Source organism: Aquarana catesbeiana, linkage group LG05 (genome assembly GCF_042186555.1).
Source record: "Aquarana catesbeiana isolate 2022-GZ linkage group LG05, ASM4218655v1, whole genome shotgun sequence".
Classification (NCBI taxonomy): Eukaryota; Metazoa; Chordata; class Amphibia; order Anura; family Ranidae; genus Aquarana; species Aquarana catesbeiana.
This window is the reverse complement of record NC_133328.1, coordinates 194,480,062-194,495,152: the sequence shown is the minus strand read 5'-3', so window position 1 is coordinate 194,495,152 and position 15,091 is coordinate 194,480,062. Positions and strand designations below refer to the sequence as shown.

General features: G+C 39.2%; 1 protein-coding gene across 1 annotated transcript in view; it reads right to left on the bottom strand.

Moving 5' to 3' along the window:
* The window catches only part of LOC141144607 (epidermal growth factor receptor-like), a 289,829-nt gene that overhangs the window by 25,460 nt on the left and 249,278 nt on the right, over nt 1-15,091 (bottom strand). Inside the window, exons 15-19 of the mRNA XM_073630459.1 lie at nt 6,367-6,524; nt 5,087-5,125; nt 3,222-3,363; nt 2,362-2,484; nt 1,245-1,343 (exon numbers count right to left, since the gene is read on the bottom strand). Coding sequence (XP_073486560.1) covers nt 1,245-1,343; nt 2,362-2,484; nt 3,222-3,363; nt 5,087-5,125; nt 6,367-6,524 — 561 coding nt within the window. The remainder of the gene's footprint in view (nt 1-1,244; nt 1,344-2,361; nt 2,485-3,221; nt 3,364-5,086; nt 5,126-6,366; nt 6,525-15,091) is intronic.

Here is a 15,091-nt window from a genome sequence, read left to right as displayed (position 1 = left end):
ATTGCATGCTATAGTCTTGTAATCTAGTTTGTAGTAGCTGAGCTATGGCTACGGCCAAAGAGAATATGAAATTAAAATTATATCGGAGGGCTATTCTGAGAGTCAGCATCAGGCACCTTGGATATTTTGTACACCTTGGATGTTTAGTGCAGGGGCAATATTGGTGGCAAAGCGAGGCATGCTTGAACTGGGTTAAAGCAGGAAGCAGAACCTGCATTTGTAGTAAAAATAATACCTGATTTATAACTATAACTATAAACTATTCATAAAACAACATTTTGAAAACTACACATGCTGATATTATTAATTACATTAAGGTAATCTCTTTACCATTTACATGCATATCTAAAATAAAAAATGGAAAAGACTGCTTTACTTTTAAATTAACTACATTGTGGTGAGTGACAACAGTCACTCTAACAATTTATTTAAAAAAAAGGGTTCATTTACTAAAGGCAAATAGACTTTGCAGGTGCAGGTGCTCCAGAGCTTAGTAAATGAGGTAACGCTTCAATAAAAAACAGCATTTTTGCTTGCACACGATTGGATGATGGAAGTCAGCAGATCTCATTTACTAAGCTCGGGAGCAGCTGCACTTGCAGAATGCACAGTCTATTTGCCTTTAGTAAATCAACCCCAATGTGTTATATATTGTATTGTACTAACAATTGCTATAATGCAAAAAAAAAACAAAAAAAACCCCTGTTAAATACATGTGTTTCTGAATCTGCATGTTATTACACTGCAAACAAAGAAGTATTCATTTTCCATAGTATTGTGTAGCAGGCTTGATGTATTGTATGGAATAAAGCCATATAACCTTCCTCTGAAAACATAGCTTTTGCACCCTCTCCACTTCGATCTGCTGAAATATGAACAAAACCGAGTTTTGTCTGAAACTATTTACCTTGGAAATGGCAAAGGTACATTGTGATCTAATGAAAGTATGCGTGGAATTTGGTCGCAATTCATTGAAAAGTGCCCTTCCCAAAAACAGCCTATGGGAATCTGGGAATTGTGGTTAACAAAAGCTACATGCGGGAACTGCAACTTGTTTAATTTGTCATCAAACCAGAAGGCTTATGAAAGCATAACATTGTTTAACTAAATTTAAAACAATTAATAAAGAGAATAGTTATATGATTTGAATGAAAAAGGAGCTGACCTTGATTTAATTATAAAGCTTAATGTTTGGCACACTGAAAATGTTTGGTCAAAATGTCCACCATGACTAAGGTACTTACATCCAAGATTTCCTTGTTAGCTTTTGGTGATGTGGCCTCCCGTAATTCCTTAATAGCTACAGGAATTTTTATGCTCTCTCCTTCAGGAATCCAGAGTCCCTGATTACACACATACATTTTATTAGTAATGTTAACACTAAACAAATTATACATTTGCTAATAATGTGACTACAGATTTTATGTTGGAAAAAATACATTTGAAATATAAAAACATTTGATTTAGGAGAACCGAAGCAAAAACGTTGTTCCAAGCGTCACAAACCATTTTTAAAACCTGTGGGGAATTTCTAGTCTAACACCCCCTATGCTTACCTTTACAGCTGCCGCCCACCAACTTTGATTCTTTTTACCAATCTCTAAAAAGTCTGATACAGGCAGTCTCTGAGTTACAAACATCTGACTTACATGACTCGTACTTAAGAACAGAGGAAGTGTAAAGTCACGCTTGTCCCGGAAACCGCCAGCCATCTCGCGCTTACTGCATGCTGCCACCTACTATTTGGTGGACCTGTCAGTAATCTCACATGACTGCTTGGCCAGTTAACCCTTCCCTATGGTATCCAAAACTTAAAAATAATTTATTTGGCTGGAGTTACAAAAATGTACCTGTTCCAACTTACATACAAGTTCAACTTAAGAAAAAACCTACAGACTCTATCTTGTTTGCAACCCGGGGACTGCCTGTACTTCAGGGGTTCAGAGGATCATGTGATACACCATCTGTTTTTCCAATATGTAACAATTATGGCCTTGAAGGGCAAACACCATAATCCAGCACTATCACATATGGCTAGAAAACATGCAATTCAGTGCAATTGTTAATAACAATGGATACTGTTAACAACTACTGATTATTTTGGAAGCACAGTGACATGGGTCTATGTGGTGGTAAATATAAATATTGGAAGGGAGAATGCCTAACAAATAATGTGGGCAGGTTGGGGATTGTATTTCTTGACAGGCCTACATAAGAGATGCTGATATCTGGTGTCTCTAGAGTGCTTTACCTCCATGGGAACACCATATACTGTACATTTGCCCTATTGTAAAAAACCTATATTAAACAGTGGTTCTTCATATATTTCTTCATATATATATGTATAAAACTTGACCTTACCTGATATACTGTGCCAAATGCCCCAGATCCGAGTACCTTGATTTTCTTGAACTCTGTCTCTTTCAGAATTCGAAGGAGTGCTTGGTTAGGTGCTTCACCACTCGGTGTGATCGGTTCCACAAGCTAGAATTAGACACACCACTGTTAAAAATCAACTGTTTATTTTTTGGTTTCAGCATGACCCAAGTCAGTTTATCAAATAAAGTATTAACACGGTGTATGGAATATTGTACATCTATTACAGAAATGTCAAGTCATATATCATTTGTTTATTACTTGTTATAATAAATGTAATACATTTTTATCTGTTAACAATTGTATTGCTCTGCCTTATATTAAAGTGATTGTAAAGGCTTGTTTTTTATTCTATTAAAATAACAAACATGTTATACTTACCTGCTCTATGCAGTACAAAGCAGCCCCGATCCTCCTCTTTTTGGGACCCCCACTGGCGCTCTGGGTTCCACCCCCCGCCAAGTGCCCCCATAGCAAGCAGCTTGCTATGGGGGCACTTGTGCATGCTCGTTCCCGAGCCCCGATCTGTGTATCCATAAGACAAAGAGAAAGGAACTCGGCCTCGCCCCCCTTCTCCTTGTCACTTGCTCTGATTGGTAGCCGCTGGAGTCAATGGCTCCTGATGCTGTATCTGAGCCAATAAGGAGCAAGAGAGCTGAGACAGCCTCGGCTCTCGTGCACATTGCTGGATCGAGAACGGGATCAGGTATGTGTTTAAAGGGGGCTGTGGGGGGAGCTGCATGCAGAAGGTATGCAGTAAGGTACAAAACCTTTTGACTTTACAAGCACTTTAAAATGTGCACATGTATAATTATATAATATAGGCAACTTTGTTTACTACTCACCTCTCTTTCTTGAAGTAATCTGCGCACAGTCCGTTTTCTGTTAATTCGATTTCTACGAATGAAGAAAAATGTAACAAGGGCAAGCATAACAGCTGCAAGGATTCCACCGACTACACCAGCAGCAATGTATGCCACTTTGGATCTGAAAAAAAAAGTTATCTCAATTTACAAACAATGTACATTTTTGCAGTTACTAAAATCTATTTTATAAAATTATTGACGCTGGGCAAGTTTTAATCTGCCATTTTGTGGGATTCATTAAAGCAAAGCATAATAGACAAAGTCTCCTAGTCGGGCCTTAAGGCATTTTTTACACGTTAGTGCTCTTTCACATGGACTGCAGTGTCTACCATTTACCTCTGATAGTGATATGCAGTGGATTGTTTTTCATCTTGCAGTACAACAGCGGATTTTTTGTTTTCAAATTATAAGGAGGATTTTGTATTAAAATACCACACCTTCATAGACATTTGAAGGAGTGCCAACATTAATAATAAAGTATAGAAAAGGGGTACCTTCGTCCAGGGCTTTTTTTCTCAGATAATAGGTGCAGGAACTCAACCATGCCCGCCACACTCACATACCTGCCAAATGGCATCAAATAGTAGCTCTTCCCTTTGCATACAACCCCCTCCCTCCACTGCCCTCATTTTCTCCCCCTCCTTAAAAGCTCCACCATCTGTCAGGTATCTTACCTTTGTTGCAAAATTAAGCTGAAACACCTATCCGGCTGTAGTACCTACCAGCATACTATACTATACTACAGTCACTTGCAAGGGAGATTATGCAGTAGGAGCATCAACAACTGGTCACCAGGGAAAGAATGGAGACCACAGAGGGTGTGTCCTACCAGGCCCCCCTATCCTGCCCATGACTGCACTGAGGGTACCTGTTCTGTATCTCCCTTGTCCCTGTCCGGCACTTAGTGGGATCTGCGCAGGAGATCTGACCTGTGGGAACTACTGGGAGATAAGCTATCACTTGTAAACGCAGAAGCTGGAGTTCAGTGTTACCAAGTGATAGTGGTGAGCAGGAAGCAGAAGACCTGAGCCAGAGGTGGTGGAACTAAGTTCCCCCTAGTTCCTGCTGAAAAAAAGCCCTGCCTTTGTCCCAACAGAGTGGAGAGGATGTTTTTTGGGAGGCTGAAATGGACTTTTATGGTACCATGCAAAAGCTTGGAATACACAAACTTGATAGAAAAAGTTTTGAATTTTATTACAATAGCAATTAAAAATACATAGGTTTAAAAAAAGACTGAGACAAAACAATGGCTCTATATGTCTCTATATATCTCAAAGAGCGACCAATATACAGATGGTATAGTCCTTTAAGCGTCACATTATCTGTTACCATATAGAGCCATTTATTTGTCTCAGTCTTTTTTTAAACCTATGTATTTTTAATTGCTATTGTAATAAAATTCAAAACTTTTTATATCAAGTATGTGCACCCCAAGCTCTTGTGTGGTACCATTAAAGTCCATTTCAGCCTCCAAAAAAAAACTCTCCCCCTTCATAGACATGTTTGACAGGTGATGCTGTCTGTCAAACTCTGCATGCCGAGTTAAAATTGCACGTCAAAGATTAGTGGTCATGGCTAGTGTACAGCGGTGTTCAACAGTGGTAGAATATAGTTGGGGGGTTAGGGGGCAGTAAAACCATGGCTCAACCACCTAATGTTGCCACCCATGGGAAATAGCCCTTATTATTCATGCCTATTTTTTCTAACACCCTGCACCTGTGTAGTACTGTGACTGAAGCTTTTTCTAGACAATTACATCTACAAAAAATGACTGACAACATCTCTGCTTGTAAGGACAGGATTACAGAACTGCAGGATTTAACCAAATAATTTGACAGTCTTACCCAGGAGGTTTACAGCCTTCAACACCTGGGCCTGTGCACCTGTTGAAACAAAATACAATTACTTTGGATTTTCTAATAATTACTATTGCAACAATATTTCAAAGCAATGGCAAAACAACAGAGGTAGCAACCGCTCCTGTGCTCATGGTCTGAAGGTGGCCCAGCTCTGAACTTGATGTGATGACTATTTATACAGTGGAAAGCTACTATTTGTCAGCTCTTTGAAATCTTATCAGCTGGTTTTTCTTTTTCATAAAAGTATTAAACTGAAAGCAGAGACATAAAATGACTGAAAATAATGAATTGCTGATGGCCAGTGGGGGCAAAGCGTGAAAAGGTTATTTCAACTGCTTAGAAGAGCTTTCATTGGAGATGTGATAAGGCCAAGAGCGTAACTATAACCATAGCAGACAAAATAGTTGCTAAGGTCCCCAGAAGCATAGGGGGCCCAGAGCTGACACACCATGCTTTAATCAGGTTATACATTTGGAGAATATGTTTACATAAAATAAATGTATATAGTTTTGGAACTTCTTTACACATTGCTTTGAAAGTATAAATATTATTCTAGGTCACTAGAGAAATTTCCTTTGAGATGGGGATTAGAGAAATAAGGGTCCTCCTAATGGTTCTACTACGGGCTCCCATCACACAAAGTGATAGCCCGGTATAGGGTCTCTTATTCAAATTTGCATTAAATGTTTCAAAGCTCAGATACATTTAATATCTGATTTTCTTTTACAGCCACAAAATATACTGAAGGTCAGAAAACAAAGATTTCTATATAATTATCCATGTGAAAAAATAATTCATTCAAAAACATTTACATTTGTGTGAAACTGAACATTCTTCAATAGTTTTTTTGTAAAACAGCCAGCAGAGGGCAGCAGTGTCCATTTTTTACTGAAATGTACGTATTGCTGCCAAGAGTTATGATTTAGACTTTGATATCTCAATAAAAAAATAAACACAATAAAAATATTTTTTAATACACTTACAAGCGTGGGTTTCTGACCACCATGTATGTATTATCGCTTAGGGACAAGATTAAAATTAAATTAGATAGTAAATATTAGATAGATAGTGTCAAACAGTGTAAATTTTATCTTTTGGACTAAAATTAAAGTAATATCAAAACTCCAAATAATCTGATGACTTTATTTGTACAGTATAGCTTAGTGATAGTTTATGTTCATTATGTATAAATCACATGCCACCAATGAGGTACTCTTGAGATCCGGGAGCTGCATTTTTCATGACAATCTACAGTTTGAACTCACCCCAACTTGCATTCTGGGCTGCAGAGCTGACAAAATCCATTCTGATCAGGATATTTTGAGAAAATAGCAGTATTCCCATCATAGAAAGCAGGAGGACAGGTTTTGACGCAAGTGTCATCATCAATGTAATGAGCACATTTTATACACTGATCTGCACCCTGAAAATAAGTCAGTGAAAAAGATTCAGTGCAACATACCGTTTGAAATACTTTCATTCATTTTTTTTCCCTTAAGTGACAATATGCATACCACATACAAAAAAAAACTTGGCTCGTTTATACATGAAATAGCTTAATAGATAAATTATAAAAATAAATGTACATGAACACAATGTGGTTGATTTACCAAAACTGAAGAGTGCAAAATCTGGTGCAGCTGTGCATGGTAGCCAATCAGCTTCTAACTTCACCTTGTATAATTAAATGTTGACAAAAAAAAAAAAAAACCTGGAAGCTGATTGGTTTCTATGCAGAGCTACTCCAGATTTTGCACTGTCCAGTTTTATTAAATCAACCCCAATATTTCATGACATTTAAATTAAAACATATGATAGTCTGTCTGATAGTGTCAATGAAATACCACTATAAACAAGTAGCCAAATATACAGCTGCAGTACATATATGGGAACTGTTTAACTCACCAATCATTTTTTAATTTTGTTCAGCCACTTTGCTTACATTTGTTCAATTTTGTCAGACTATGTAGTCGAGTGCCTGACTTCACCATTTTTTCATTACAGTTAATACAACAGAATTTGGTCAAGGACCTGCTTCAGTTTGATTGGATAGAAAGGAGCAGCAGAACACTGATGAGGTCATTCGTTTGAAGCCAGCAAGCTGTCTTTGTTTGATTGAGAACACTGTACAATGTAGTAGAGGAAAGGGAAACAACGCCCAGATGAATTTCCCAAGGAGGTAGACAAGTGGTGCTCTCAGTCATAGTGTCTTCTTATCACCGAGACATAGCATTAGAAAGTAGATTGGAGAGCTGGCAGCACGTTCTTTTGAATGATTTGCTTTATTGTAGCAGGCAGAGTGTACAAAATACAGCAGCTTAGACGTTTCAGCAATAAGCCTTAATCACAGCCATGCCAAAATGCGTAAGCTGTTGTATTTTGTACACTCTGCCTGCTACAATAAAGCACATAATTTGGAAGAACAAGCCTCTGGCTCTCCTTTCTACTTTCTAGTACAATGCAGTAGAGTCTAACTGGCTTAGGTCCTTTGTCAACAGGCTTTGAGCTTGTGTTAATGACATCAGTTTGACATCAATTTTAGACTATTCTGATATTAGAATTCAGAACTTATTGACAGGTGCATTTGCCCTTATAGTGTTGCACCCTTTCGCCCCCAGCTTTGCTACATAGGGGATTCGAGGATTTGAATAGAAGGTGCTATGTAAAATACATGTATAGATTTTTTTTCAGAATCTAGCTAACTTTATTAAAAGAGAAGTATGGTTTTTTTTGTATTCATACTTACCTAGAATACTTACCTAGAGCACCTATAACACTGAGTACCGAGGGATCGAACACCGCCGATCGCTCGATTCTCGCAGCTGTCAGTCAGCAGCTCTCTGCTCTGCCCCCTCCTAACTCACTAGAGCGCTGGGCTGTGGAGGGGGTGGGAGCTGCCGACTCAGGCTCTTAGCAGCTCGCTGCGAAGCTGAGCTGTGTGTTGGTCCAAGGATCTGGGCAGATCTCGACTGCATGGTCGTGATGACGCCCGGGCCTGGACCGACTCTGTGACGTCAGCAGAGAGCGGACTTTAGCCCACTCTACTGAAAATGGGTCACAGGAGTGCAGAATGAACTGCACTCCTGTAATCCATAGGAGAAGTACAGCCAAATGAGCTTTGGCTGTACGTTTCCATTAAGTGATAGTCTTTTATATCTGGCTATAGTTCTTCTTGAAAATGCTTCAGTGTAGAACTATCACATACAAAAATTACAGAAAAAACTGTTGATATATATTATGCATGTGGTAGACAATGAACTGTGCTGATAAAAAGAAAATAGAGAGGGAACAAGGCTAAAACATTTGTAGGACCAGAAATCCTAAAACCCAGATGACCTTAAAGATGGGATAATAATACCAGCATTCACAAGCATAGACAGTATTTCCTGTCTGATTGTGCTGCTCAAGCAATGCAGACTTCTGTATAAATACCCCTTAGAAGGCAGGCAGATTTCTGGGGCATTAACTAGTGGATCTACTACTCCATAGGAGCTCAGGAGTTTTAGCAAGAAATGTCGTCCAAAGTTAGATATATTTGGTCCATGTATAATTCTACATTTAATAGACTTTTCTTGTCATCTGCATCTACTGCCCCCCAAAATCGTGTGCCGCACCAAAAAGACAGATTGTAAGCTGTCCACGGACAGAAGAGACCTTCTGTATGAGGTGTCTCAATGTATATCACTCCCTATTGATAATCAAAATCTTTTCACTGTTCTGCTGCTACGGAAAATTAGAACATAGAAGGGAGAGAATGATTGGCTGTTAGGAGAGAAGACTGCTCTTCACCCACTTCATATATGATTGAGGAGGATTGAGCCTAAGGACTGTTTTATGATAATGCAGTGACTGGATTAAATATACATACTTCTTGGCTTTCCAAAACACACCCAGCAAAGACCTGCATAGAACTGTTTCTAAACATCTGTACCTGTACCAACCTGGCACATGAACCCTGTACTCTACTACAACCATTTTTTTATATTTTTGCACCAAGATCAAAACTAGCAGGCTCTTTTCTTATAACATACCTCCCAACTTTCTGAAATGATAAAGAGGGACACCTTTTAGCAGACAGTATGAAGGCAAAGGACCTGTGCCTGCCATGGTCCCAGTTACATGGACCACAAAGATCTATTATGCAGAAAATGATTGGCTAAACTATACAAGTGCTTTTTGACCTATATCAAAATAACTAATATATTAATATAGAGGTTAGATACAAATTTTAGTGTAGCATACCACTTTTTGTAATAAAATAGTACATCTTTTATAGAGATAAACACATCAGACTAAAAAGGAGGGACAACTGAGGCTGCACTAGGTATGGAGGGATTTGGTCTCAAAAATCGAACATTGCTTTCAAATGAGGGACATTTGCCATGTAGTAATGAGACAGAACTATAGGCAAAACGTTTTTTTTTTTTTCATTTTGGATAGAGCTTGGAAAGGTTATAACCCCCGTTGGTTTATTTTTTGCCAACTGTGGCTCACTGAGGAAATTTACCTTCACGTCCTATCCCATAACCAAAACAGGAAGTGAGAGGGAATCCTGAAAATTAAGGGAATCCCTTGGGGACTCCCAGGTCATCAAAACTAGTGTCCCCGTTAGAGGATTTCCCCTATTTTACTTTTCTGAGGACAAGCCAAACTTTGAGATTTTGTTTTATATGGGGGCAAGGACAGCAATAAAAACTTAAAAGTGTTCTAATCCCTCTCCACTCTATCCAAAACTTTAAAAAAAAGTTTTGCCTTCAAGCAAAGTGCCCACAATAGACTTCACAGATAAGAGATTGTTCCTGTTAGACTGGCAGTACCAGATACTGACCATCTTAGATTGGTATACTCACTGTGCTACTACAGTAATTGCCACTAGCTTCTGGATCCTGTGCCACGCAGCTGCCGTGCTGCTTACAGAACACAGGAGGACGCCCATTTGTCATGGGCGCTATTCAGGGAAGACTGCATTATCTCAATGAATGTAAAGTGTTCCCTGTTTGGACAAGGTGGAGATTGTGATGTCACAACCCCACCTCTCCACCTCATCCAATCAAAGAATGCTCTGTATTAATTGAAAGAAAATACAAGGTGTTCCCTGAATGGCACCCGTGCTGAGCAAGTGACCTCCTGTGTTTACAATGCAGTAGGTCAGCCACTTGCCATGGGACCTGGAAGCTAGTGAAGATTACTAGAGCAGTCACATTACTTAGTCTAGCAGAGCTTTGCCGATCACTGGCACTGGGTGTAATGACCTTTCGCATGCATACCTTGTACAGGGTCAGGGATACATTTGTATTATTATTCTACCTAGCATATTTGACTTTCCTATGTGGTTCTGCAACACCAACTACGTGCTAGCCAGCACATACCACAAATCTCTACAAAGTTCTATATGATTTACACTCCCCTGGACCAAAAACCACTCCAAGTGGTGTTGTACCATGACTTACATAAAAAAAAAAGCAATCAACACAGTCTTTTTAGTAAACAAACTTAAATACTGTAATAATGATAAATCAATCCCACCAGTTGCAGCTCACACTGTAAAGTGATTTTACTCCACCCTTTAACAAAACTGCATGAACAAAAGATATAGCGTAAACTCTATTCATTAACATCACATAAAATAACTTAAAATAACTTAAATGTGTTGTAAACCCTCCTGGTTTTTCACCTCAATGCATTGTATGCATTGAGGTAAAAAACCTCTTGCAGTGCAGCAGCCCCCCAGTGCCCACCGTTTTACTTACCTGAACCCTCTCTTTCTCACGCTTGGGACAAGCACATCAGCTCTAGCCGGTGTCTCGTCTCCTGATTGGCTAGATTGATAGCAGCGCAGCCATTGGCTCCCACTGCTGTCAATCAAATCCAATGACGCGGGCGCCGGGGCAGGGCTGAGTCCTGCTGTCAATAGACACAGCAGCAGGACATGGGAGCGTGCCCGCACGGGTGTCCCAAAGGAGAGCGCTTCTCCGACGGGGAACTCGAGAAGTGGAGGAGCCAGGATCACCGCTGAGAGACCCCAGAAGAGGAGAATCAGGGCCACTCTGTGCAAAAACAACTGCACAGAGGAGGTATAACATGTTTGTTTTTTGCTTTTTTAAAACACAAACCTTTACAATCCCTTTAAATCCCAACATAAAAGTCCAAAGAAATGAAGAGACAGCACTGTCCACCAGTGCTGTCCACGTGCTCCAAAAATCATCAACTAATAAATCACCAGTAATCTGCATGCAGGCACCACTGGTGCTCAATATATGCTTCTCCAGATAAGACCCTGATTGTTAGTCAAGGGCCAAATGCACTTTTGCCCCCTCACTGGCCACTGATCAGATGTGTTATGCCTGGTCCACAGGCATCTGTTGACCAGACATAACATGTATGGAAGTGAAGCTACGTCAGTGAGGGCATGTGGTGGCCACCTTGAAGTCGGCAGACCCTTGAGTGAGGAAAGCTTCCTATTGCCCATGCAATGTATATAGAACTGAGTTTATGAATTAACAATAGTGGACGTCTACTCTTTTTTTTTAACACAATTTTGCTAATATTTACACGTTTAAATATAATTAATAATGATTCTTTATTATAAAAGCTTCCCCTTAAGTGTATCACCACTTTAAACATTCATCAAATCAAGATAAGATTCCATAATGTGTTCATGTAAACATGCTCAAATCCCATAAATTAATTAATACACAAATTAATTCCAACTTAAATATAAACACTTGAAAGTCCCACTCCACAGTGTAAAAAAAAGGTACTTCTATAGTGGATAAGTCTCCCTCCACTCTTTCCTATTCCACCAGTGCTCCACCGCAAGAGAAAATCCAATTTATTTACCACAGCTTTATGACAGAATGTCATAAGCACTAGATCCCAGGACTCACAAACACATTCCAACTGCTTGGGCAAGCTGGTGGTAATCTTTCTTCATATACACCTCTTCCCCAGTAAGGTTGCTAGTTCCTCTCAAAGAATGGCCATAAACAGCAAAAGCACATAAATACTATCATAGTGCAGTATTTATTTGGAAATGAAAAGATCCACAAGTCCCAAAGTAGAAACATTCACATTTGCGGGTGCACAATCTCTCTGCCCTAATACAGACTGTAATCCATGCCACCACTCCGCTCAAAGGAGCTGGCGTGCTTTACAATTACTGGAAAAGTAATCACCACGTAGACCGGATATGAAGCACGTGGTACCTGCCTCTACATGTTTTGCTAATGCAGCGTCTTCAGGGAGCTTCCAGCGAGCAGAGCGGCGGCATTGGATTACAGGCTGTTTTATATTTAATTGAAATAAATTGTCCTTTTATATACGGAGAGCACTATTAGTCTTTATTCTTTTGTATGAGTGATTATTCATATCAGAGGCAAGTGGAGGAGATAAGGACTGCATTAGGGGAGCACACTGATCAGTGGCCCACGAGGTGGAAAAAGTGCATTTGGCCCTTGACTAACAATTAGGGTCTTATCTGGAGGTAAGCATATATTGAGCATGGGTGGTTCCTGCATGCTGATCACGGGTGATTTATTAGATGAAGACTTTTGGTTGGACACATTTGAAAATCAATTTTCTCTTAATTTCTTTGGACTTTATGTTGGGACATTTAAGTTATTTTATATGTGGTGTTAAATTGTCCTTTTATATACGGAGAGCACTATTAGTCTTTATTCTTTTGTATGAGTGATTATTCATATCAGAGGCAAGTGGAGGAGATAAGGACTGCATTAGGGGAGCACATTGATCAGTGGCCCACGAGGTGGAAAAAGTGCATTTGGCCCTTGACTAACAATTAGGGTCTTATCTGGAGGTAAGCATATATTGAGCATGGGTGATTCCTGCATGCTGATCACGGGTGATTTATTAGTTGAAGACTTTTGATTGGACACATTTGAAAATTAATTTTCTCTTAATTTCTTTGGACTTTATGTTGGGACATTTAAGTTATTTTATATGTGGTGTTAATGAATAAAGGTTGTGCTACATCTTTTGTTCATGCATTTTTATACCATGATTTGCTCCATTCATTGACATGACTCTAAAGCCAGCAGGGACCTTGGGAGAAAAGCAGTTGGTATGGTTTAACTTCAAGGCTAGACAGTTATTTCCATACATTGAAATAAACTGTGAATCAAACAGACATCTTTGAGCAAATATCAACAAAGAAGTACATTTTGCGTTTGCTTCATGTGTGAATATGTGACCATTGTTTATTATATTTGTCTGTGGCCAAAAGGAATCTATGCCACCTCTATAATTATGTCCTTTGTAGTTTGTAGGGGATACAGTTGTGTTATTTTAACATAAAAATCAGTCATCGCTTTTCTATTTGAGTATGACCACATACTAATAAATATAACAAATGGGGATTTATGAATACCTTTCATAAAAGGATGGTGAGTAATCCCTGAACTGGTTAATTATTTTCACCATGGTCTGACACAGCTTGATGCAGATAATGCTTTAGACATCTGGTGTTCCAAATTTGTCCAGATGTTTGTCTTCAGCATTACAGCTCTGTACTGTGCTCCACAGAAAGCAATGCGTAATACTATCTACTTCCTGGGCTGATTTAATACTTCCCATTGATCAGCAGTGCAGTCGTATCAACTTCCCAGAAAAAATATGAAACACAATTTGAACTGTGTTTGTAGGATAAGATAAAAGGATTTTAACTGGAAGTAGATGGAAGGCCATATCCAGCATACAGACAATATAAGGTTTGTAATAAAGAATATTTTTTTAAACTGTGTTACTAAAAAAAACAAAAAAAAAACCTCACTTTCCAGGCATTTCTTAGTAGACTGCTTTAGCTGTGTAGATCAGTTTAGCAAAGTGCTATACACCACTATGCCGTTATTGCTGCCCTTCTACTGCATATGTTTTAGCCTGGGTATCAACAAAATAGCCAAGCAACTGGCAGAACTAGCATTCCTGCATTGTACGGGAGGATAGCAAGACCTCACCCACATGCTGCAGTGCTAGACAGAAGAGAAGAGCGCTGGCTGTTGGAGGAGTAAGGAATACGTAAGTATTTGTACATTTTCTTCCACCTTCCAGCCAATTGTGAAATCTTGACCCCACTGCATGTGTACATTTAAAAGCAGTTTGGTGATGAATGCGAGGACCCCCAATGTACCTGGTTTTTCATAAAACAGTGACTTTTTTTAGAAATACATGGTAGGTTGTGAATGCAGTGAATTATTAAATTGACTTTGAAATGAGTAAGCCAGTCAAAGCAAATGAGACCAGCTTTATAAGGATGTTTCTGCCTTTGGTGGGTTAGCTAGAAGTTAAAGGTTTTTTTTTATGGTTAGATGCAATGGCTATGTGTCTTTATTCAACGTAACCAAGTAAATATGTCTAAGGATAGTAATACATGGACCAGTCAACTTTTAGTTACTTCAGGTACTTACTGTATATAGCACCATCAATTTACTCAGTGCTTTACATATACGTATCCCTCCCCTCAAGGAGCTTACAATCTAAGGTCCCTAACTCATATTCATACATACACATACTAGGGTCAATTTAGACAGGATCCAATTAACCTACCAGCATGTCTTTGGAGTGTGGGAGGAAACCCACAAAGGCACAATAAGAGAACATGCAAATTCCAGGCAGGTAGTGTCGTAGTCAAGATTCGAACAAGCTACTGCTAGGTGAAAGTGCTAACCACTACACCACCCTCCTGTCCTATGAAAGCAACTCAAAAGATCCGAGCATCATTTGGGTTGTATAAAGTGGAATTCCAATCAAAACTAACGCTAAACCTACTCTCTGCCACATTCTAAGCCTAATCTATCTAACCCTGTAAGGCAAAAATCACTATAATTATCTGTTCTGCAGCCATTCCGATTCAGTCTCCAGCAGAAGATGCTGTGTGCAGGAGAGAACAGACAATGGCTGGGAAGTGACATCATCCATAGAATTACTATGGGACTTCTGTTGACAGCTGCCTCTCCCGAACACTCCTAGACAGAG